The sequence below is a fragment of the Siniperca chuatsi genome, linkage group LG10 (genome assembly GCF_020085105.1).
Source record: "Siniperca chuatsi isolate FFG_IHB_CAS linkage group LG10, ASM2008510v1, whole genome shotgun sequence".
In the NCBI taxonomy this organism is placed as follows: Eukaryota; Metazoa; Chordata; class Actinopteri; order Centrarchiformes; family Sinipercidae; genus Siniperca; species Siniperca chuatsi.
In genome coordinates, this window is record NC_058051.1 from 16,625,458 (window position 1) to 16,648,997 (window position 23,540).

Genomic DNA, 23,540 nt, shown 5'->3' on the forward strand with positions numbered 1-23,540 from the left:
ATGAAATAAAATATGAAATGCATAATACCTTAACAAAATCAGTATTCAAGGTTACTAATCTGCTATAATATTGATTCAGTTTATGTTTTGTTGCCTCCTGTCACTTCATTATATGTGACACACAGAGGGCTGCTGTCAGGAAGTATCACTTGGCATCCAATTACAGTCATCCATTTACTTATTCATTAAGATGATTCCAGTTTTAATTATTCAAGCATGTTTGCCTGCAGACTCTCTGCTACATTTCATATTGGTTTAGTTGTTAGTGTCCTGCTAATGTGCTGTAATGGCACACAAATAACATTTAAACAAATGCAATGTCTATTTGTCAGAAAGGATAGTGTGTGAATCGTGTCTTAAAAGCTGCATTGGATCTCACAAAAACAGGTTAAGTCTCTAAGCAGGTTGATGCTCATGTTACATACAATTATTTTTCACGTTTTATAAAGCGATAATTAAATTACAGTTGCCCTCCAGCAGTGCTCCTGGCTTTTAACGAGACATCGATGACAAATGTGAGAGGACAACCCCAACTAACGCGAGAATATACAGTATCACAAGCGTTGCTCATCGCGAGACTATCATCCAGTCCTTTGCCTGACTCCAGCTGGTAGCCTGCCTGCCATTGACGGGTAAGTGTGAATGAGATGCAAATGGTGAAAATGCTCAAAGATGTATATAAGTAATAAAGGTGACCGCAGCGTATTTGTCGCTCTTTTAACGCTTTGTAACGCTTCTTGGTAAATTAACAGCCGTTCATCGACGACATCAGGCCGACTGGTGCGCTTGTCGTGACTGTATGAGGGGATTACAGCACACAAATTGACCTGGAGATTTTTTTTTCCAATACTAAAGACATTGGCTAATATTGTTACTAGCTAACTACGCTCGAATAATAATCGTTTCACGCTATAAATACGTAATTTGGCTCGTTCAAATTCATCGCCTGCTTGGACTGCAGCATCAGCCGTGTACCCCTCGCGTTATGACAGCTGTACATGGATGTGCGGCCACTGCAGCTGTAACAGGCTATGCTAGCAGCTATAGCCTGTGCATTTGATATAAAAACATGACATCATCAGTTACAATCGCTGAGATGGTCATTCATACAAAATAAAAGCTTTCTAGAGAAGGGGGGGGTGCTCCAACTGCCGCACAGTAGGCTGTGGATGCATCTTTTGCTAATTTTGATATATCCCTGTTAACACCAAATGCACCTCTAGTAGAATACGTTAGCACAAGTTGACAGCAGAGGTGGCCTGTTAAAGGGGCCATACCAAGAAAGACTACAGGGAAGTAAAATTCAAAGCCTCTCACCTTAATGCTATAGGCTGTGTGCACCATACATTCTCACAACCTCAGGTTATGTGTCCTTTAATGTAATATGAATGGATTGTTACACTGGCATTTATGCGATTGCCAGCATAAAAGGTGGTTACTCTGCGCCACATAAAAGCAACAGCCTTTAAGTCAGGTCAGCCCCTTGCCGAGGTGTGAAGTATTCTTTTACTGGCTTTCCTCTGAGGTGGCTTCAAGCCCTAACAAGGTGGTAATGGTAAGTAATGCTGCTTTTGAAGAGCTACTTTGTCTCACCGCATGATTTTTTTATGTGGTTTTGACTTTCTATATGTGGTTCACGATTTGTTCTGGTTGCTTTATTGCTATATATGGAAAGTAGTCTCTTCAGTCCCGGGTGTAACAGTTCTGTTGCAGTTGAGGTGAGAACCGCCAGTCATCATGGGAAACATCTTTGGAAACCTGTTGAAGAGCCTGATAGGCAAGAAGGAGATGAGGATTCTCATGGTGGGGCTGGACGCTGCTGGGAAAACCACCATCCTCTACAAGCTGAAGCTGGGGGAGATCGTTACCACCATCCCCACAATCGGTGTGTGAGGAACTGATAGCATTAGGTAAAACACCTGTCACTGGGTTCGTCCAGCTTGGTGTCACTCATTTTGCTTTGCTTTTTATTCAGGTTTCAATGTAGAGACAGTGGAGTACAAGAACATCAGCTTCACTGTATGGGACGTGGGTGGCCAGGACAAGATCCGTCCCCTGTGGAGGCACTACTTCCAGAACACCCAGGGTGAGCCAGACCAGCAGTCCCTTAGATGATATACTAGTCGGCCATGTTGGAGTTAACAAGGCCGCTCAGTCCCGTGGCAGATCCTGCAGCACACGTTCGCCCCCAGCACCTGAGGGCATATCTGACTAATGCTTTAGATGAGGTCATTTGCATACAGCCTCCAACTGTTTCAAATTATTATCGTCTTAGTCATGTTGAAAGCCTTGACAATGATTAAACTTGGTTTAGCAATATGATTTATAACAACATAACGTCAGCATATTGTCAGAAAGTGGGATGAAATAGATTCTGGCATAGTAGAGTTGATGGTTTTGTTTTGTTTAACCCTTAAAAAGACACAAGCTCTTGTCTCTCCCTGCAGGTTTGATCTTTGTGGTGGACAGCAATGACCGTGAGCGGGTTAACGAAGCTCGGGAAGAACTGATGAGGATGCTGGCTGAGGACGAGCTGCGGGATGCTGTTCTTCTTGTCTTTGCCAACAAACAGGTATAGGCTTCCTTGTGTCTCCTCCTTTGTAATCCCTACTTTCTGCACTCTTGCACCCATTTCCTTACCAACTGAGGCTTCACACCTGATGTGATTTTGATCAGGACCTGCCCAATGCCATGAATGCTGCCGAGATCACAGACAAGCTGGGCCTGCACTCCCTACGCCACCGCAACTGGTACATTCAGGCCACCTGCGCCACCAGTGGAGATGGTCTCTACGAGGGCCTGGACTGGCTGGCCAATCAGCTGAAGAACAAAAAGTGAAGGGTCCGGTCAGTAGAGTGGGGAAGAGCCTGGGTGCCAGCTCCAGGTAGTGGTTTTAGTGGATCCATTGTGTTTACATGGAGAGAAAGCGCTGAAAAGCTCCCAGGGGGTGACTCTCAATGGCTTTCTCCCCCCAAAATACTTTCATTTCATCTCTTTATTTTGATTATTTTGATTTGTTTGGATCTGCGGTGAGCGTTTTTTAAATATTTACAAACCAATGGTGTCGAATTTTACCTAAATTACTTACATTCTTATAAGCTTAATACATAAATATTGGGATGTAATAGTATAATGTTACTGTAAAGGCATATGTATTTCCCCTACTTTGCAGGCTCTATGACCTTTGACCTCCATCACCTTTTAATTTGTCCAGAAAAAGCTATGCTGTAGACTCATGATGGCAGAGCAACCTTCCCTCAGATACTTTAAGCTTAATGTAAATTATAAAGAATGTCATAATAGTATAGTGGGAGTACTCCTACTATCAGATTACTATCACATTGCTTAAAAACAGTATATTCATACAGGCTCAGATAAATGAAAAGTTGTTATTTTCTGTCCATACCAATGTTTTACCACCACCAAATTATGCGCTTCAGAGCTCAATTTGTATTTTATCATAAACTTAAGTTATTTTACATTTTATTTAAATGTATTTATTATTTATTTGGATTTTATTTATTTTATTAAACGCAAAGCCTGATGACATACTGGATAGTCTTAAACAATTTATATTTTTGTCAACATTTATTTATTTATTTGTAAGTTTGTTTCTTGGTTTTATTTTCGAACTGCATCACATGGTTTCTCTCCCTTTATTGCAATGTGCATTTACTGCTAAGGCAGCTAGTGAAAAAAGCAGGCCCTGTATCACTGTATATTATCGCTTCCCAATCTGCATGGAGATATTGCAGTACTGGCTAGGTGGCTTGTAAGAGCTCTGAACTACTGCAGGCTGCTGCTGTAAATAAAGATTTGTTCTTGGTCGACTTGCCTGGTTCAATAGAGGTTAAAACAACGAGGTGTGATAGCTGAACTGATATAGATGACAGAACAGGCACACTGTACCAGCTCTGTGGCTTAGAAAAAAACGCTGCTATCAGCCTGCCCTGTGGAGAGCGATGTAGCAGAGCATGTGATTGGCAATATCAGAGAGCTTACATGCTTTCAAATTTTTATTTTTTAAGTCGGTTTGTCCGAGCAGCTGCACTATATCTGTGAAAAGAACTGATATTGCTTGTCATCCTAATTTATTCATCCCCAATTGGCGTGACATTATATGTATTTCTTGTGTTAACCGTATCTCTGTGTACCATGTTGCACAAAATAACTCTAGATGCATTATTGTTGTACAAAAATGTAATGTCTGTTTTTTCTTGTATTTTTGAATGGAGTATTTATTTATTTTGGACCAAATGGCAAGTGTTGATTTTAGTGTTGTTTTTCTTAATTTGCTAACTAGATCAGACAGTTGAGTTTTTGAGTGTTCACACAAATCACATAATTTGAAAGAATAGGAGAGAGGATGATAGTAATACTGCATCATAAGGCATGTTAATACTGTACAAGATCTGTAATAAAAGTGAATTATAATAGCCTGTTTCCTCAGACTATATTTGTTAGTCTAAATTACTGCTGCTGGTTGGAACAATGCTGTACTGATAAATGTTATGGATTTAGTGTAAAGTTTACCGAACAACCTTCTAATATGCAAAAGCATGCTTTTCTATGTCAGCGCAACTGTATATATGTTTATGTAACAAGAAAAGTATACCATGGTATTCGTGGTAAAATTGAAAGTGTTGTTGATACACCTGTAGATATTGGGGTCAGTGTGTTGGCAGATATGAATAACTGACAGCAGCTTGTGTGTGATGTGCCCTCTATTACATTCGGTTTGGTGTGAAAATTGTTTTTGTGGCCTTATATTGCCAGTGGTTAATTTCTCTTTGATAAAACAGGTTTATATGTAGGAATATCCAACATTCAAGTATCTCACCCATGATCTGTTACACAGATGCACTCAGTATTGTTGTGGCTAAACATCCTTCTTTCAATGACTATTGGCACACTTTAACTTGACATAATGTAGAAAAGCAAGACTGCTGAATATTCCAACTGATAATGTTTATTCAAAAAGGGACAAACTGAAATGGATTTATTTAATTTAGTGGAATATTATCAAGAGAGGAGGTAATACAAACAACACAAACTGGTGCAAAAGTGTTGAATGATTTAATGATTCCTGGCACTCCATCGATCAATCAATAAAAAGACCAAAACACAAATTTGCTTTGCCTTCCTCATTTTTCACCTTTTTATCATACACACTTTGGTTATGATTGAGCTCCTCAGTGGAGACCTTATAAACTTGAGCTTATTTTATTTTTTATTGTTTAGATCACAGCCTTTCCCCCACGTTTGATCAAACACAATTTAAAGATCCCCTCCACACATGTTTTAATACTAAAAAATGCTCTCTTTGAATAATCATTTGTGTCTGATATGGTTTAAAAAATTTTAAAGTTACATCCACTCCTCCCTCATTGAAAAAGCCAGAATCTATGAACATGCATATATTGTTCATTTCAGAGGTTTAACTACTGGAAACAAGATGTCTCCTATACTTCCCTGAAAAGTCCATTCTCAGCGTATGTGCACTGGAGGCTTCAAGTTTCAACATCACACAAGTGTAAGTTGCATACTGGACCATGAATGGCTTCCAAACTAGTTGTGATGTCACAAAATCATGCACATACGTACATGTCTTAAACTCAGATTTAAGGTGAGCACAGAGAAATTTTCTCCCTTGCCAGCAAAGACTAAAGCCAGATTAATTAACAGCACATATTACAAGCTTGATTACTGAACATGTACTGGTAGACATGGGAAGGGAAAGAGCAGGTCAAATAGGTGGGAGGGACATGGATCTTTGTCGTCTTTGTCTTTTGGCCTTTCCTAACTGCTGCCATCAAGAGACATTTGGCACAATCAGGTAGTTTCCCTGTGGAATTGCTGCACTCCGCAGAGAGTCATTTTGTCTGAGCCAATCAGAGGTCCATGTAGGGGAGAGTGCCGCTGTGTCTCCAGGGGTGTGACAGCAGTATGTGGGTCATAGCTGCTACCGGGGGCCACCAGCCCCCAGGGCCCCCTGCAGCACGGCTACAATAGTAGCCCCAGGGTGGATGCCATAGCTGGGATTCCCACCCGTAACCGGGACACCTTCGCCCAGGGCACAGACACACTGGCAGCAGCCCCACAATCAATTCATCAATCTCTGAAGGGAGTAGCAACTGCAAAAGGCCACAGCATTAACCCCCACAGCTCGCCTTGGAAGGGACAGGGCCACCAAGGCTGACACTGCGGCTGACACCATGGTGGCGTTGTGAAACTGCCAGACTCTGCAGACACCATGGAATCATCAGGCCTTTATGTAGGCCACTTTTCCTGACCTGACAACAGAGAAAGCCTCCTGAGAATGTGAAACATAAACACCAGAAATGTATTTGTTTGGTATCACTATAGTTTAATTTCCTCTGTGATATTTTCACTTTATACTGTTTTACTGAGCAGGAGTGAAAAATTCACACTGCCTGCTGTTTATGTAACTACACAACTGACTCAAGTTGTGAAAATTTCTTCCAACTTACTGAGTAATGTTGCTCTGTAAAGTTTTCCATCATTCAATAGGGTTAGGGTTAGTGGACACATCCCAGCTGATCATTTCATTGCAACAGATTAGAGACTGTACCAAAACTTATGAGTCGAAGAATTAATGTAAAAACAGCCATGTAGGTGCAAACACAGGCTGAGAGTCCACCTCCCACAGGACCTGAGGCAGCTCTGATATCAGAGCACCACTCCTCAGACTCTGTCTCCTCCTGCTGGATGGAAAACTGCTGGTGGAGGGCAGTTATGAGTTCCACTTAATGGTACAGGCTGATTCACAAATAATGAATGTGTGCATTCTTTACAACTTTTATTTTTGTTGCTTTTATTATTGAACATATCAGATGGATGAAGACATCAACATTACAATCACATATTCAATGAAAATAATGATGGTTGAAGTCTCACTATTATTCGAATTTTCCACATAGGGATGCTTTCAAACAAACAGCAACTGCTCAACTATCTCTCTCTCATACAAAATAAGATTAACAGCTATATATGAAAAAGCAACACATTATTAGTACATCTGTCAGAAGCAGTTACTGCTATCCATCCATTAGCAAGTCATCCCCTTTTTCACTCACAGCTCCGTGTTCAGGAATCTTGCCTGCTCTGAGGCCATTTGCTCAAATTAAACATGTTCTTGTTTTGGGGTTCAGAAGTCACTTGACCGTCTGACAATGTGCCCATTGTGACAGGCAGCTCCATGCGCATCAAAGAGGTGATTAACCAGTTGACAGGGCTGTGGGGACAATACTGCTCTTTACAGGGAAAACACTGCAGCCACTCACAGCACTGGGTGCTGACTGGGAGACCACAGCACTGCGTCCACATGCAGCAGCTGACAACATGAAGCCAAAATAACTGCACACAGAGGGACATATAGGGTACATGGTGTTCACACTGGTGCACATGCAAGAGGTTTAGATCACAAGCATTTGTTTAACATATTAAACAAATAACTGCATAATTCTTATACACAAAGGCAGTCAACTTGGCTTTACTAAAGGTAAAAGTGTCAATCTGATGATTCATTCATTTAAATGTTCTTCAGCTTCATCTTTTCTATGAAGGCCTAATGTGTTTTTGTTATGAGATATTTTATTTGTATGGGAGAGAAAATAAAAAGAATTCATATCTCTTATTAAATATTCGACCTAAAACTAATAGGATTTTACCCATTTTGCTCACTGCAAAAAAAAAAAAAAATGACGGACCAACCTCTGATTGGTGAATAAATCGGGCATCTGGCCAATCACATGTCCTTCTCTGGGAGGGAAAACCCAGCGTCAAAATAAACTGCCACTTGTTCGCCGTTTTCAGTTTCGCAATTAGCGCGATTTGTCTGCTCTTATTAGTAATGTTTTGTGCGAATTTTTAAAGAAGGCGTTGCATTTCTCCTTCACTTTGGCTACATGAAATCGGATTATTTCCCCCTCTCATCTTACAGAGCGTGGAACCTGAATATTTTTTGGTTTGCAACATATGTTTCTTTTTTTTATACATCCATGCTATCCTACACAACACTGGCTGTTCGGAGGACTACCTAAACTTGTATGATATGATAATACCTCACTAATTCGACGTCAACATGATCCAGTGGCGAGTCATATTACTGTGTGTGACATTATCGTGGAGGCTACAAACAGCATCATCCCAAACCCATGAAGGTAGGTATTTATAATTCAATATCAGAAACCTTATCTTAACCAGGAAATAGTTTTTCTGCTTGAATTCACCTGTTGGCAGTACCTCTGCCTTGAGGTCACAGCTTCTAACATGGTATGCAACTCTATTTTGTGGAATAGAATAGAATAATTAACATGGATCCTATCTAAACTTGTCAGGGGTTAAGAGGCCTACATTTTATATTAACTATTAACCCTCATCTTGTATTTCCTTTTTCTCAGATCACACAGTACTTAACTGTGCTCTCCTCCTTGAGAGCTTTTTTACTGCTATTAGTGGACTCTGATCAAGGCTCTTAATGCAGCAACATATCACCACTTTATATACTGCTAGTGATGAATGGCAGCAACATTAATGCCCCTGTGGAGATAAAATTGCCTGCATGGCAATACAATCCCAGCTGTAAAAAGCTACTGAGAACAACTGGTCCTGTTCATGTTGCTATGTGCAATCTGCAGATGATTGTTTTTGTTTTGGTAATGACAATCACTCATTTTCTTTTCCAAAAGGTTATTTGGATTATGCAGGTGTGCTTGTGCCTGTATTTTGTGTATGCATGTGAGTTTTAATTGCCCTCATAGTCAGAAATATCATGCAACTCCCCCAGTTCCACTTCTATGCAGTGCCTATGTTTACTCAAGAGAACCATGCATGAATGCGTAAATGCATGAGGATATGGGTTATGCTACAGTCATCTGTCAACATGCACTTCTTTATTTTCCATAAAAATACATGGAACAAGCCTCAAAGGTTTACGGCGATCAACTTCACTTTATTGTAGTATTAAGACTCTGCATGTTCTCAATGAAGAAAGGAAATTTTACTTGTGTTGACTGCTGCAGGTGCCTAATCTTTGCACATAAAGGGCCAGTGCCACAGTTTTTGTTGATGGTGTGTATGTCTCCTTCCGTTCACGATATTTCCCTGCCCTCTGCCAGAATGTCCCACTCACACATGGCCCATTGTCTGTTGGTATGATCTCAGCAACGCAGACCCCTCAGATGCACACATACGCACATGCACACACATAGAAGCACTGTCTGTCACTGCATCACTCTTCACTCACTGGGACACACTGTCCACATTTATAGCTTTATCACAATGAGACACTTTGTCTGAGAAAAGTCCTGCTCCCTCAACCCTCGGCCTCCACTCCATCAGCCCCAGGCCTGGACTGCTCCATGTACCAGGGCAGCCTGCCTGTTTTACTCTGCTTCACATCAAACTCTCCAAACAACACAGTAGCACACACAGCATCAGGAAGAATCACCAAACCCATAAATACTGCAGAAACATATAACCCTGGCACTCGAATATTCACCATTTGTTCACCTTTAAAGGACCATACAAGTGTTTTTGCATGTTTTAGCTCCTTAGCTGCCAGTCATTTTCAACTTCATTCTGTTTTTGATTTGTTGTTGTAGTTGTTGTTCCAAGCTGCCATTGGTTTCCATTCATTTCTGTATGGTATTAAAATAAATTAGCAGACTCTCATTAACCTTTGTCAAAATCACATTGTAGCTGCATTGCAATGCAGTGCATTACATTGCAATGGCAATGTAACACCAATGGTTCCCTGGACATCCAAAATCACACGGACATCATTTGCAAATTAGTTCGCTGTGATGTAAAGTACATGTGATCTGTAGTAAATAGGCTAAACATGCTAAGTCACTGGCATGGTCCTTACACATATTGTATAGCAAGTAAAACTGATACATTGACCCACAATTCTCTTCACCAGTACCCTAAATAACCCTTCGAGTACCCCTTGTTTTTCTTGTCTTTCTTCCCTGTATATGTCAGTGGTGTGTCCTGGTACACAGAATGGACTGAGCTCCACGGGTTCTCAGGAGAATCAGTACAACCTGATTAAGGGCCGGTATGATGGCTGCAAGATCATCATGGGAAACCTAGAGATCACTCAGATTGAGAGTAACTGGGACTTCTCCTTCCTCAAGGTAAAAATCATCCTTCCTCGCTCCCTTGATTTGTATGTACAAAGTGTATAAGTGTACTCCTCTTTTTTCCTTCCAGACAATCCGTGAGGTGACTGGCTATGTCCTCATTGCTATGAACCACTTTCAGGAGATTCCTCTAGGGCAACTACGGGTCATTAGAGGAAACAGCCTTTATGAGAGACGCTTTGCTCTCTCTGTCCTTTTCAACTACCCCAAGGACGGCTCCAACGGCCTGCGGCAGCTGGGGCTCGCAAATCTGACAGGTAAAGAGGGTTAACGGGAAAACAGACGCATGGACAAAAAATGTCCTATATGCAAGGTGTAAAAGGTGCATTTCTGAGATTTTAGGTATCCAAAACAGTGAGAACAAACTCAATAACACCAAAAGGAGGTGGTCCTGCTGTTCTTCTAAGTAAGCTTATTTAAGATTTTTATTGTGGAAAGAAACGTAAAATGTGCTGTTTTATGGGCAGAGAAAGATAGATGTTGACAGATCTTATAGCTGACAGTTACTCATTCTTTAAAAGTGTGGCAGGACAAAATGTGGGGAAAATCAGTCTCAAGTGATACTTGTTGTAAGCTATTTCTTGATGTCTTCTTAAGTGGTATGAAAACTACAGGCGGTGATTTATGGCAAGGAGTGCAGTGACTCAGTTTTAGTTTCCCCTCCTCTGCTCCCAAAATCTTTGACATCCTACGATAGCAGGTTATCCAGGGCCTTTTTCACAGCAGATAGTTTGGTCATAGCAGGAAAAGCACAGGTGTTACTAATAACAGCATGAACAACACCATGACCCTGAAACTGAAGCCGCTATAATGGAATTCAGCCAATATTCTTTTTATTATTTACATCTGTACTTTTCCTGCTTTATATTCAAGGTGTGATCCCAGCCTTAAATATGTTTCATGTAAAAAAACAAATAAACTTGTGTAACAAAAAGTATAGTACACACTAGTCCATTCTAATCCAAGCCTGTTCCAAATTCTTGTGAGGGACTGTAATAACTTTATTGTTGTGGGAAGGGGAGCTGAATCTTATATTTCTTTATTTTGTATCCTCTCACGGATTATTAATATTTTCTTAGAAACTTAAACATTTAGTAAACAACTGCAATACCCTCAACCTAGTATCTCTAATAAGATTTAGTAACAACATGGTGAAAATACTGCCACTCTATTTTTTAATGAAGAGTTACTAAATAGGCAGTTACTACTGCCACAGAAAGAGTGAACCAGGCACAGGAGGCAACCTTGTGGGTGAGGATGGACTTGATCAATGCAATATTTTCTCTAAATAATAAAAATAAATATGAATATTTTGATGTAACTATTTGTTATTGTTTGTCAGGATTTCTACAATAAATCTCACAAGTAAAGAAAAAAATAGACCTAGAAGATCGCCATCTTTTTTTAAACTACCCTCCCTTTTGCAAAAAGAATAAATACATAACTATACCTTTTGGGATGGGTGAAAACTATACCTATACTCTACCAATACAATGAGGTTTTGTACAGTTTTGAGGTCAAATGTAAGATCCATTTGATGATCAACACTGATGTTAGAAACAACCTATGGTGCCACACTTTTCATGATATAGCTTTTGAAAAATGGCATGGCCCCATCGCCTGTTATGTCTGTACCTTGCAATTATTTGACATGTATCCAATTAAAAAAGTACTTAAGAGGTCATTTAGCTCTAGGTCCCTCCGAAAAGCAAATTTGTGATCCACTTATTTCTTGTACTTCTTCCCTTGTACCTACTGGTATACACCCAGTAGGTATTTCTTATTTTACCAAGTATGTACAAAATATTTACACTGCAATTTGTGGGCTCCAATGTAAAGAGTAAGTGTAACGTCTGCTAAAGGATATCCTGTCTGCTCTCTCTCTGTGAAGCGTGCATAATTTCTTACCCATTGCTTCACAGAGATTCTGGAGGGAGGAGTGCAGATTATCAACAACAAGTACCTGGGTTATGGCCCCTGGATCTTCTGGCAAGATATTATCAGGGACAACAGTGCTCCTATTGACATCCAGAACAATAGAGAGAGAGGTCAGTGTTAGGATAGTCCTATTTCACTTATCCCCAAATTATCTCTAGATTGTCTCTTTCTCATGAGTACTTCCTATCTTTCTATCTCTTTCTGTCTCTTCCTCTTTTTGTCTCTCTCAGGCCCATGCCACAAATCTTGTGGAGATTACTGCTGGGGGCCAAATGAAGACCAATGTCAGATCTGTGAGTGTCCAATTGTTCTGTTTCCCTTTTTCTTCCTTCTTTCTCTTCACAGAATGTCTCTCTTCATAGACAGAAATACACAGAGACAGAGAGATATGCAACACACAACACACACACAAACACACGTGCACATTGGTGACCTCTGTTCAACCCATCTCTCTTGTGTGTCTCAGTGACTAAGACGGTGTGCGCTCCACAGTGTAATGGCCGCTGTTTTGGGACGAGCCCCAGGGACTGCTGTCACATAGAGTGTGCAGCAGGCTGTAAAGGCCCTCTGGACATGGACTGTTTTGTAAGTAGTTTTTCATTTTTCAGTAACAACATGAAATAAAAATAATACTTTTCCAAACTGCTTTGTCTCCTTTATGGAAAAACTACTTTGCCTCCTTATTTAAATTGTATGCTTCCAATCACATTTGATTTTATTGTAATATACATACTTGAAAGTCAAAGTTTTTAAGGATTTTACTGGTTATCCATATTGTAACCAATTACAAACCATGCTCACTCTTTGGATTTAATTCCCAAATTCCAGGCATCTATTGCTTTTTGTTACAGTTATACTGTACAATAGTATTGTATGGAAATCCCCTTGCAGATACCTGAAACTTGCTCATTGTAGACTCAACCCACTTTATTTTTTACTCTTTTTTCGTTGGTGCGTCTGTTATTTGAGAGTCATCTGCCAAACAACAACAATTTGTCATTATTCTTTTTTAGCCGTTAGCTTATTTTTTTGTTTTCTAGGTTTGATTTTCTAACAACACAATAGTTCATGGTAGCTGACTTTAGGAGCCAGGAGGGTGAACAAAGAGTCTACAGCCATGCTAGCAGTTGTGAGGCTGTGCTAGGGACAGTAGTGCTTTGAGCTAAATGCTAACTTTTAGCATGCTAACATGCTCACAATTACAATGCTAACATGCTGATGTTTAGCAGGTATAATGTCAACCATGTTAACCATCTTAGTTTGGCATTTTAGCATGCTAACATTTGCTTATTAGCACTAAACACAAAGTACAGCTGAGGCTGATGGGCATAAACAACAAATTACAATGTTTGTTTGACCTAATATAGGCGCTAGATGAAAAGTCAGGGGATCATTAAAGTTATTACAATTCATCCTGAGGGGAGCATGAATCTAGGTACCAAATTTCACAGCAATTCATCCAATAGTTGTCAAGACATTTAATTCACAACATTAAATGTCAACCTCTTGGTGGCGCTAGATAAAAAGATTCATCCTCTGGTGGCCATAAATGTCTGTACAAGATTTAATGGCAATCCATACTACAGTTCAGTCTGGACCAAAGTGATGGACTGACAGACTGACATTGCCGTCCCTAGAGCCGTGCATGCTGCTAGCATTGCTAAACATCAACCTAAAAGCTTATATAGTGTTATTTTGAAAAGGCAGGAATGATTAGTACAATGAAATTATTTGTATGATTTGAACAAAAACATGCAAAACCATGGTAACAGGTTCCTTTAAGATCTTTACTTAGTTACCCATAATGGACTTTAATGGTAGCCAAGTTTGACACATAGCATGTCAGTGTTTTCAAATGGATATCTCATTTTGTAAAAGCATTGCCCAAATGTAAGTGTCTGTGTATGTGTGTGTGTGTGTGTGTGTGTGTGTGTGTGTGTGTGTGTGTGTGTGTGTGTCTGTATAGGCATGTCGTCATTTCAATGACTCTGGAGCCTGTGTGCCCCAGTGTCCCCAGACGTTGATCTATAACAAGCAGACGTTCCAAATGGAGACCAACCCTAATGCCAAATATCAGTATGGATCCATCTGTGTCTCCCAGTGCCCCAGTGAGTGGCCTGTGTTTGTGTGTTTGAATACTAAACATGTTTTCTTGTCACTATTTGTGCAATGTGGAACATGCTTTAACTAACCTGTGTCATATTGCTCTTAGCACTGTAACGCATGAAGCGATGGTATCAGACCTGACGTGATGCTGGGTCTTAAACATTGCCAGTGATGCTTCTGTCTCCCCTGATGTTGATCAACAGTGTCTTCCTTTTCTTTCTCCTTGTAGCTCATTTTGTGGTGGACGGTAGCTCCTGTGTGAGCGTTTGTCCTCCAGACAAGATGGAGGTGGAGAGAGAAGGTCAGAGACAGTGTGAGCTCTGCAGCGGACTCTGCCCCAAAGGTTGACATTAATAAACACTTTCCACTTCTCACACTGAGTTTATTTGTCAGTCATCAAAGCCAATGATCACATTTGGTTATCCCTGTAGTGTGTGAAGGCACTGGTGCTAAACACAGACAAACCGTGGACTCCAGCAACATCGACAGCTTCATCAACTGCACCAAGATCCAGGGCAGCCTTCACTTCCTGGTCACAGGGATTCTTGGGTATTTGTCTGGCTCTGCCTGAAGAATCTCAGAGTACAATGCCATATGGTCAGCTTGTTCACATTGTGTGTTTTTATTCTTTATAGAGATGACTTTAAAAATATCCCGCCCCTAGATGCCAAAAAGCTGGAGGTGTTCCGCACCGTCAGAGAGATAACAGGTTTGTATTCTCAGTAAAGTTTGCTGATGCTAATAATGCATCATAATACTTAATGGTTTTGCATCACTTAACTTAAACATGCAAATACTGTATAATACTTTCAACCATTTTCAAGGCATACAAGGTTTTAAATTGAAGTATTAAATATCACTGTGTTTTATTGTCAGATATCCTAAACATCCAGTCGTGGCCCAAAGAACTGAATGATCTGTCCGTTTTTTCGAGTCTCACTACCATTCAAGGGAGGTCACTCTTCTCTCAGTAAGGCTTGTTTACACTCCGTGTGAGATTTCTAATGATGTGTGTGTGTTTGTTAACGTGTCAGTCGGAGCCGACCCAGAAGAAGCTGATCTACCCTAAAATTAAATCAGTAAAATACAATAAATTAACATGATAAAACAAATAATATGTTAACAAGATTTTCTTTCATATGGAAAGAGCAGATATTTTAACAGAACTAAAGTCATTATGATTTAATATTACTTACATGTGTGCGCATAGGTGGGTGTGTGTAGTTATTGTATATGTGTATATGTTAGGATATTTGTTTGAGGGAATGAGATTGGTTCTTTTGGTTATGGCTTGTCAGTTCCATGGTGTGTCTAGATTGACCCCCAGATACATGAATGTGTATGTGTGTATGTACCGTATATGTTGTATGTTGTATATATTATTTGTCTAAATAAAAAAAAAAAAACATGATCTGCAGGTACAAACCTGTTACAAATTCTGAGTAATTCTTTGACATTTGCTCTACTTCAAATCTTTCTCCAGCTAACTGAAAAAATGTTTTCCTCTGTTTTCTTTTTGTCTGTGTCCTCCTCCGTCCTCCAACCCTCTAACCAAAGGCATTTTTCTCTGATGGTGATGCGTATCCCCACTCTTACCTCACTGGGTCTGCGCTCTCTCCGGGAGATCAGTGATGGCAGTGTGTACATCAGTCAGAATGCCAACCTCTGTTACCAGCACACTGTAAACTGGACGCAGCTGTTCAGAGGCTGCAGAGTTCGAGTCAACAACCTCAGCAACAACAGACCGCTGGCAGAGTGTGGTGAGGCGAGCTTGATGTCTGACAAGAAAAAACTCTTAATCCAAACGAAACGTTGAATTTCTTATCTGTTGTTATTCTTTCAACTGAACAAACTATACTAAGTAGGCGATTTAACCTGCCATCACCCCTGTCCATCCCCTAGTAGCAGAGAGAGTGCAGGGGCATAGGGGTTGTTTAGTTTAATATGTCAGTCTAGTCTCTGACTCATTGATCCTTTATCTGACTCGGGTTTGTGCAAGTTATAATCTATGGCCCCGACCATGGCTCTGAAATATCAGTAGCTGAAGTGGTGAACTAGCAGATGGATTCGTAGCTGTGACTTTTTCATGAGTCGGGTGAGCGAAACGAACTGGGAAACCCTCCATCCCCCCCTAACAAATCGCCTACTGACTATACTATATACTTTTATCGATCTCTGTTATTATTGATATATGATCAGAAAAAATTCTTCCACATCATCTTCTTCTACATTGCAATTTTATTAATTTGAGTGAAATGTAAACATGATCAGTGTTTTGCTGCAGCAGTTTTCTGATGCTTTTCTTACATTGTTGTGTGTGCAGTTGCAGAAGGCCATGTGTGTGACCCGCTGTGTTCAGACGCAGGTTGTTGGGGCCCGGGGCCCGACCAGTGTCTCTCCTGCAGGAACTACAGCCGAGATGGCACATGTGTGGGCAGCTGTAATTTTTACACTGGGTCAGTAGATTCAGTAGATACATGTATGTGTTGATATTCTTACTGACGTTGTTTGTGTGTTGAATTCATTCATTTTATCTAATTATATATATTTTTTAATACTGTGTCCCCAGAGCTCCAAGGGAATTTGCAGGGCCTGATGGCGAGTGTGTTGCCTGCCATCCAGAGTGTAAGCCTCATAGTGGGAAAGTCAGCTGTACTGGACTGGTAATCACTTCCTTTGATAGTACACTGTGGCCTTGTGCATTTGTATGAATTCTGGCTACGAATTTAACAACTCATAATATTTTTGGTTGACAAGACTCTGGTATTTTGTCTTAATGTTTTTTTGATGTGGTCATTTTTTTACAGTCATAGATTTACTACAGTACAGATTTCCACTGGGGAAGGAGGGACATGTCATTTCACCCTCACTTTTCAAAAGCTATTTTTGTGTCCCCCCCACACTTTTACAGTTTCACTTGCTTTACTGTGTCCCCCCACCTCTGAACCCAAGCATACACCCTTGAAACAGGAACATTAATACTATCTAAACATGAGTTGCTGTTTGCCCTGCATTAGACGAAAATTGAAGTGATAACGATCTAAATTAGCTTTGATGCCCTTGTGACTCTTCTGCCCAATGTAAAATCTGCAACAAAAACCTCAGCAAAATGCTGGCAAAGTCGCTGCTTTCTTCCATTAAGAAATTTTTTATTGACTGTCTGCCACTCCTTGCCCAATATTTTACACACTATATACAGTAGCTAATGGTCTTAATAATTTAATTCTGTGTTGGAATTAATCTATAAGTACTACACAAAGGCAGTTTCTTGCACTGCCTTGATTCATTGCAGGTCACAATGCCTCCCCATAGAGTTATACATAATCTTTCTCACACTATCTCAATTTCTTCCATATTTTTCTGCCTTCCTTTCTTTCTTTGGTAGGGTGCAGACAAGTGTGTGGCGTGTGCCAATCTTCGAGATGGTCCTTACTGCATGTCTTCTTGTCCCACTGGAGTGAATGATGGACAGAGGGGACTGATCTTCAAATACCCCAACAGGGAGGGTCACTGTGAACCATGTCACCACAACTGCACTCAGGGGTGAGACTGGACTCAAAGCATATGTGTGTATTTTCATGTGTCCATCCATCGATGTGTTACAATAATTACATCAATGAATGTTGAAAGATAATGATGTGTTAATGTGTTAACAGATGCTGGGGCCCAGGATTAAATGATTGTTTAGAAGTAGTTAGACTGGCAGTTAGTAGGTGAGTGTTTCCCCCTGCTGGTGAATATAAAACACTACACTGCAAAATGTGTGATCTAGCCACTGCTCACTGTGATACAGGGGATGGTGTTGCCAGTTGGCCAATTGTGAAAACATTACAAAGAAGTGCTTAACTCAACAAACTGCACACCTGAATCTCTCATTTTGTTTTGGGACATTAACTTTAGTCAGACATTTCATAAAGATACTGGAAATGATTCGGTGATTCAGACATGATTCAGATCATATTAAGAAAATTATTGTTTTGCTTCTGTTCGCCTCTTCCATTCTCTCTGCCCAACAGAGCAGAGTGGTCAACTCTTTTTCTGCCGCCCTCTGTTTTTTTTATACAGTAAAGTAAAACTATGCAAAACCTTTTTAACATTTCTATCCTTTGCATATGTTACAATTCACATATTTCATTTGAGTGCTGCCAGCTAGTGTGCTTATCTATGCCTGTGACCTATTGAATTCATACACAAAACTACTGTAATATGAAATCAGATCTGCTTGTTGCTATTGCAACAGCACTACAGTTTCTGCCAAAGCAAAGTAATATTTCTATAACTTTAGCTCTGCCTCTGACTTTTCCACCTTGTATCCCCACACTAGCATCTCTCTCTGCTTCTCTGCAGTGGTCAGATCACAGGCATAGCTTTAGGTGTCCCGGCGGGCTTGATATTTTGCCTGGTGTTGTTTTTCCTGGGCGTGCTGTACCACCGAGGCCTGGCCATCCGCCGCAAGAGAGCCATGAGGAGGTACCTGGAGAGCGAAGAGGTGAGACTTTAGAGACCATCCAACCTCATGAGCTGCCATGAGTTTCGACTGCTACATGCATTTGTTTTCAGAGAGGAAAAAAGTCATCTGGGAATTATTCTTGTTGTCTTGCAGAGCTTTGAACCACTGGGTCCCGGAGAGAAAGGTACCAAGGTTCATGCCCGCATCCTGAGGCCCTCAGAGCTGAGAAAAATCAAATCCCTTGGCTCTGGAGTTTTTGGCACAGTGAACAAGGTATTCTTCAACCTCTTTGTGTTTTTGGATAGCCCCTGATTATCCACTGATTTATGTGCTATTATAGTTTTAGTCTTATACAAGTTTCACAGACTCATGTGAACCTATGTGACTGCTGCTGTGCATTTAATGCGTTTAAGGGTTTTTGGACTCCAGAGGGAGAGACAGTGAAGCTCCCCGTGGCCATTAAGACCATCCAGGATAGCTCAGGCCGACAGACCTTCACCGAGATCACTGATGTGAGATTCGAAGCTTCTTACACTCTTGAAAGAAGTTAAAACATCACAAAAATAGCAATTCATGTGACATAACATAGAATATGATGAGAAGGAAAAGGCAAATGTTTTGATATTTACAATGATTCCTGTAACTCGTCATTTTGAGGTTTTTTCATACAAAATACATAGCACAAGATCAATATAAGTATCATTAAATTGTCAAAAAAGTATATAGTGTTTGACAACTTTCTCTCTGTGTAGCATATGCTGTCCATGGGCAGTCTGGACCATCCCTACATCGTTAGGCTGCTGGGCATCTGTCCAGGTCCCACTCTGCAACTGGTGACCCAGCTTAGTTCACAGGGCTCCTTACTGGAGCACATCAAGCACCACAAGAACAGCCTGGACTCCCAGCGCCTGCTCAACTGGTGTGTGCAGATTGCTAAGGTGAGTGCAGTTGGAACAGATTCTTTTGAGCAACCAAATGTTATGTATAAGATGTCAGAGTTTATAGAGGGTATATATCTTTGTGTCTCAGGGTATGTACTACCTGGAGGAGCACTGCATGGTCCACAGGAACCTGGCTGCCCGCAACATCCTGCTGAAGAATGACTACCAGGTCCAGATCTCTGACTACGGTGTAGCAGACCTCCTTTATCCCGACGACAAGAAATATGTCTACACTGACACCAAGGTTGTTATGACTCATTCAGTTTGAGATACTCCTTGAATTGTTAAGTCACAGTTAAGAGGTTTTCACTGTCCCTTCCATTAATGGAATCAAACCAATCTGTATGGCTTGTTTGCAATTTGTCTCCTAATACAGACACCCATAAAATGGATGGCACTTGAAAGCATCTTGTTCCGAAGATACACTCATCAAAGTGATGTTTGGAGTTATGGTAAGAGGCTGTGTGTTTGTGTGAGTGTGTGTTGCATTTTATAGTATGTGCCAATACATAAACTTTCCTCTTGAAAGCTGCTGTCTGGAAATTTTGGCAGGGAGAGTATTTAAATGTGGCCTCTCTCTTCCTGGACAGGGGTGACAGTTTGGGAGATGATGTCATTTGGGGCAGAGCCTTATGCATCGGTGCAGCCTCAAGAAGTGCCGAGTCTTCTGGAGAAGGGCGAACGACTGTCTCAGCCCCACATCTGTACCATAGACGTCTACATGGTCATGGTTAAATGTGAGTGTGATAAAACATTGCGCCAGTATGCACAAACACACAAAGACGTGATCTGAATTGTTCCACTTTACTCTCTTTAGGCTGGATGATTGATGAAAATATAAGGCCGACCTTCAAGGAGCTGGCCAGTGACTTCACTCGCATGGCAAGAGACCCACCTAGATATCTTGTCATTAAGGTGAGGCTATAATCGTCACTTATTTTACAGCTAGGTCCACTGGCTGTTTGCTTAGACCTTAAACCCTTTACTTCCATGTTATTCTGTAGTTGGAAGGAGCAGAAACGGCCTCAGGAGAGATCCATCGAAGAGAATCAGAGCGAGGGCTTCTGGAGGCAGATTTGAAAGACCAAGACGAGGAGGGACTGGAAGATGGTTTGGCTACTCCTCCTCTCCAACACTCTCCATCTTGGAGTCTGTCTCGTTCACGGATTAATTCTTACAGGGTAATGAAATACACCTTTGATTTGATACATTTTAGGGCCATTGTGACTGTAAAGAGGCAAAGGAACCAGCATGTAACACTTTTTCTTCCCTGATTTGTAGAGTGGCACCTCTCAGGCTGGACCTATGGGATACCTGCCAATGACCCCCAGCCATGTGGACAGTATCCGCCAGGTGATACAGACTCACACGTTCACACAAATGCATGCAAACAAACACATTCCCACCCTGTAAGACCAATGCTGTTGCATTGCACAGGTGATAATATACATATATTTAGCTGTAACTCTGAACAGCTTCACTTTAATCAGTGTTATTACTACACTTTGCCAATAGCCATATTAAAATCAACTTTACAACTGAGCACTGCCAGTAGGTCATTACCTCAGGAACACATTGAGACACACATTAAAATGTGTCATTCTGGTCCCACTGGTCTCGTTTCAAAATAATAGGATTAATTTAAACGAGTCGCTGCATCAGTCCAAGTCTTTGCTTTTCTGTCTCAGCTGTGGCTTCAGAGGTCTCGACTTAGCTCGGTGAGGACACTGCCCGAGAGGTCAGAGGTCAGGGGGAGTGGCAGAGAGGCAGAGCTGCGTGAGGAAGGTTTACAGAGTGGGAGTCTTCACAGGGCCAGGTTTGGCTCCGAGAGGGGTAATCCTCGTATAACCATCAGTCGGCACAGGAAACTCTCAACAGCATCAAGTCCATCCTCATATAAGGTTTGGACGGCAGATGAAGAGGAGGAGGTGGACCACTATGGCTATGTCCTGGCTGGGTCACCTGTTACTCCAGAGAGAGGTAAATTATCAGCACTAAGATGGGAGCATGCGGATTTACCATATTATTTGCTTGACTGTTTTGTTGACTTTTGAAAACAAGTGGTAAATTATAGCATGAACAATACATAACCAAGGCTTCTTCCCCTGATCTTCTTCCTTCTAAACATTCTGTCATGGCTCACAGTCTGTAGAGTCTCTCATTCTGGGCGAAGAAACTCAAGAGTCAAGAATAATCTGTCTCTCGTAGTGATAAATCCCTCCCAGGAGTATGAAATCATGAGCAAAGAGTCTGGCGCTCCTCCTTGCTCGACCAGCGTCGTCTTATCACAGGCAGATGCCCCTTCGGTGGCACTTTGTCGTAAAACCTCACCTTTACCCTCTCCAACCCTCATGGCTCCATTATCTATAGAGGACACAGCACATGTGGAAAAAACTCAGACACCAATTTCAGCTATGAAGAGTAAGCAAGTAGATGAGGATTGTGAAGGAAGTGTTGCAGAGCAAAGAGAGTCCACAGAGAAACATCAGCTCACAGAGCCCCCCTCTGCTACTGGGATCAGTGCTGTGAATGACCAAGGAGAGGTAGCCCAAGGGATAGGCAGGTATGAATACATGGATATCAGGCGATCTGACTCTACGGAGGGAGAGGATACAGCTTGGGAGAGACGTGGGAGTCAAACATCTGCGAAGAGTGCAGCAGAGACAGAGGAAGCAGACCAAATAGTGGAGGTGTTGAAAAAAGAGCACGAGGAGGAAGAGGAAGAGGAGAAGTACCACAACACAAATAAACAACCCACACTTCAGGGAAATCTGAGCTGTATGGTCATGCCCAGGACAGATGTGCTCGCAGCTGGGGGAGAAAACGTGGAGGAGTATGAGGAGATGACCAGACTTGGAGTGGTGCCCAGTGGGTGGGAGCAGGCAGACTACCAGAACCTCCCAGTGAAGGGGAGGGCTGTTTCTGAGGAGATGGGCAGTGGCAGGTGTGCAGGGATCGGGGGATACATCAAGGTGTGTGCTGGTATGGGAGAGCCTGGCAACAACACATCATTTGACAACCCAGACTACTGGCACAGCAGACTGTTCCTCAAGCCAGATGCTGTACGCACCTAATAATGTGGACTGGGACAGAGACTAACGGTTACTTTAGTTCCTGTCATAAATTTGGGTTGTTTTTCATCTTTTCCAGATTTTTTTCTTTGAGTTCCAGCATGCAACAAACTTTGAAAGATAAAAGCAATAAAAAGAAATACACCCTTGAATCTCATTTCACAGTTTTAATGCAATAAATAATGTTTATGAAACCAACTGTGAGTTGGTACAGAACCACAAAATAAAGGTTATACTGTAGCAAGCAAAACATGTGGTGTTTGCCCTTAAACTTCAAAGGGTGGTGAGCAGTTCCTGAATTAAAAAGAGGCATATAAAGTTTACCTCACAACTATGTGTAATTTGTAGCAGTAAGATGAGGTGACCATGTTGTATTTCTGTAGAGCAGTCTTTTTGTACATTTTATTATAACATGAATTATTATGGAAATGAATAAATACGATTATTTTCCAAATATCAAATCACTTGTGTCATTTGTGATTTGTATAGAGCAGTATTTCTTTTGCATTGTTTTACAGTGTGTCTATTAAATAAAACAATAAAATACAGACTTGTCTTTTTTTATCCTGTTGTAATGTGAAAATTAGTTATTTTGGTAACACTTTTCAACTGTTTCGCTTTGTCTGTAGATGTTTAACAGATTATCAGTATATGCGACAATTCATGAACATACCCTAGCCGAGATGTTTTTTATGCCCAACCCTAGAACGGTTTTATTTGTGAAACTGTTGAAATGTTGAATCTCAACTAATAAGCTGTTGAAATGTTACAAATACTCTATAAACTATCTGTAGGCGGGCTATCCAAATAGAGTGTAACCGTTATTTTTGCACATCTCCACCTTGCATTCGTTCATACTGCTATG

At 41.1% G+C, this 23,540-nt stretch overlaps 2 protein-coding genes across 3 annotated transcripts; both read left to right on the forward strand.

Moving 5' to 3' along the window:
* Positions 1 to 492: 492 nt before the first annotated feature.
* arf3a (ADP-ribosylation factor 3a) lies at positions 493 to 5,129 on the forward strand. 2 transcript variants are annotated; one of them, XM_044211071.1, is made up of 5 exons: positions 493 to 632; positions 1,703 to 1,885; positions 1,976 to 2,086; positions 2,448 to 2,572; positions 2,677 to 5,129. In XM_044211071.1, the coding sequence occupies exons 2-5, from the start codon at positions 1,738 to 1,740 to the stop codon at positions 2,836 to 2,838; spliced, it is 546 nt and encodes a 181-aa protein (XP_044067006.1). In that variant the 5' UTR covers positions 493 to 632; positions 1,703 to 1,737; the 3' UTR covers positions 2,839 to 5,129. The 2 variants fall into 2 exon arrangements, with proteins under 2 accessions (XP_044067006.1, XP_044067007.1); XM_044211072.1 differs by lacking the exon at positions 493 to 632 and adding an exon at positions 639 to 1,555.
* A 2,686-nt stretch (positions 5,130 to 7,815) lies between these two features.
* erbb3b (erb-b2 receptor tyrosine kinase 3b) lies at positions 7,816 to 23,223 on the forward strand. The gene is made up of 28 exons (XM_044211052.1): positions 7,816 to 8,183; positions 10,009 to 10,163; positions 10,240 to 10,426; positions 12,092 to 12,217; positions 12,338 to 12,400; positions 12,574 to 12,692; positions 14,074 to 14,215; positions 14,443 to 14,556; positions 14,645 to 14,762; positions 14,849 to 14,922; positions 15,090 to 15,183; positions 15,771 to 15,973; positions 16,537 to 16,669; positions 16,783 to 16,876; positions 17,599 to 17,756; positions 17,870 to 17,926; positions 18,561 to 18,702; positions 18,817 to 18,936; positions 19,077 to 19,175; positions 19,416 to 19,601; positions 19,693 to 19,848; positions 19,981 to 20,056; positions 20,195 to 20,341; positions 20,422 to 20,519; positions 20,609 to 20,785; positions 20,886 to 20,957; positions 21,293 to 21,584; positions 21,750 to 23,223. Exons 1-28 carry the CDS (start codon positions 8,105 to 8,107, stop codon positions 22,676 to 22,678), a joined length of 4,410 nt encoding a protein of 1,469 aa, XP_044066987.1. The 5' UTR covers positions 7,816 to 8,104; the 3' UTR covers positions 22,679 to 23,223.
* The last annotated feature ends 317 nt before the right edge of the window (positions 23,224 to 23,540 follow it).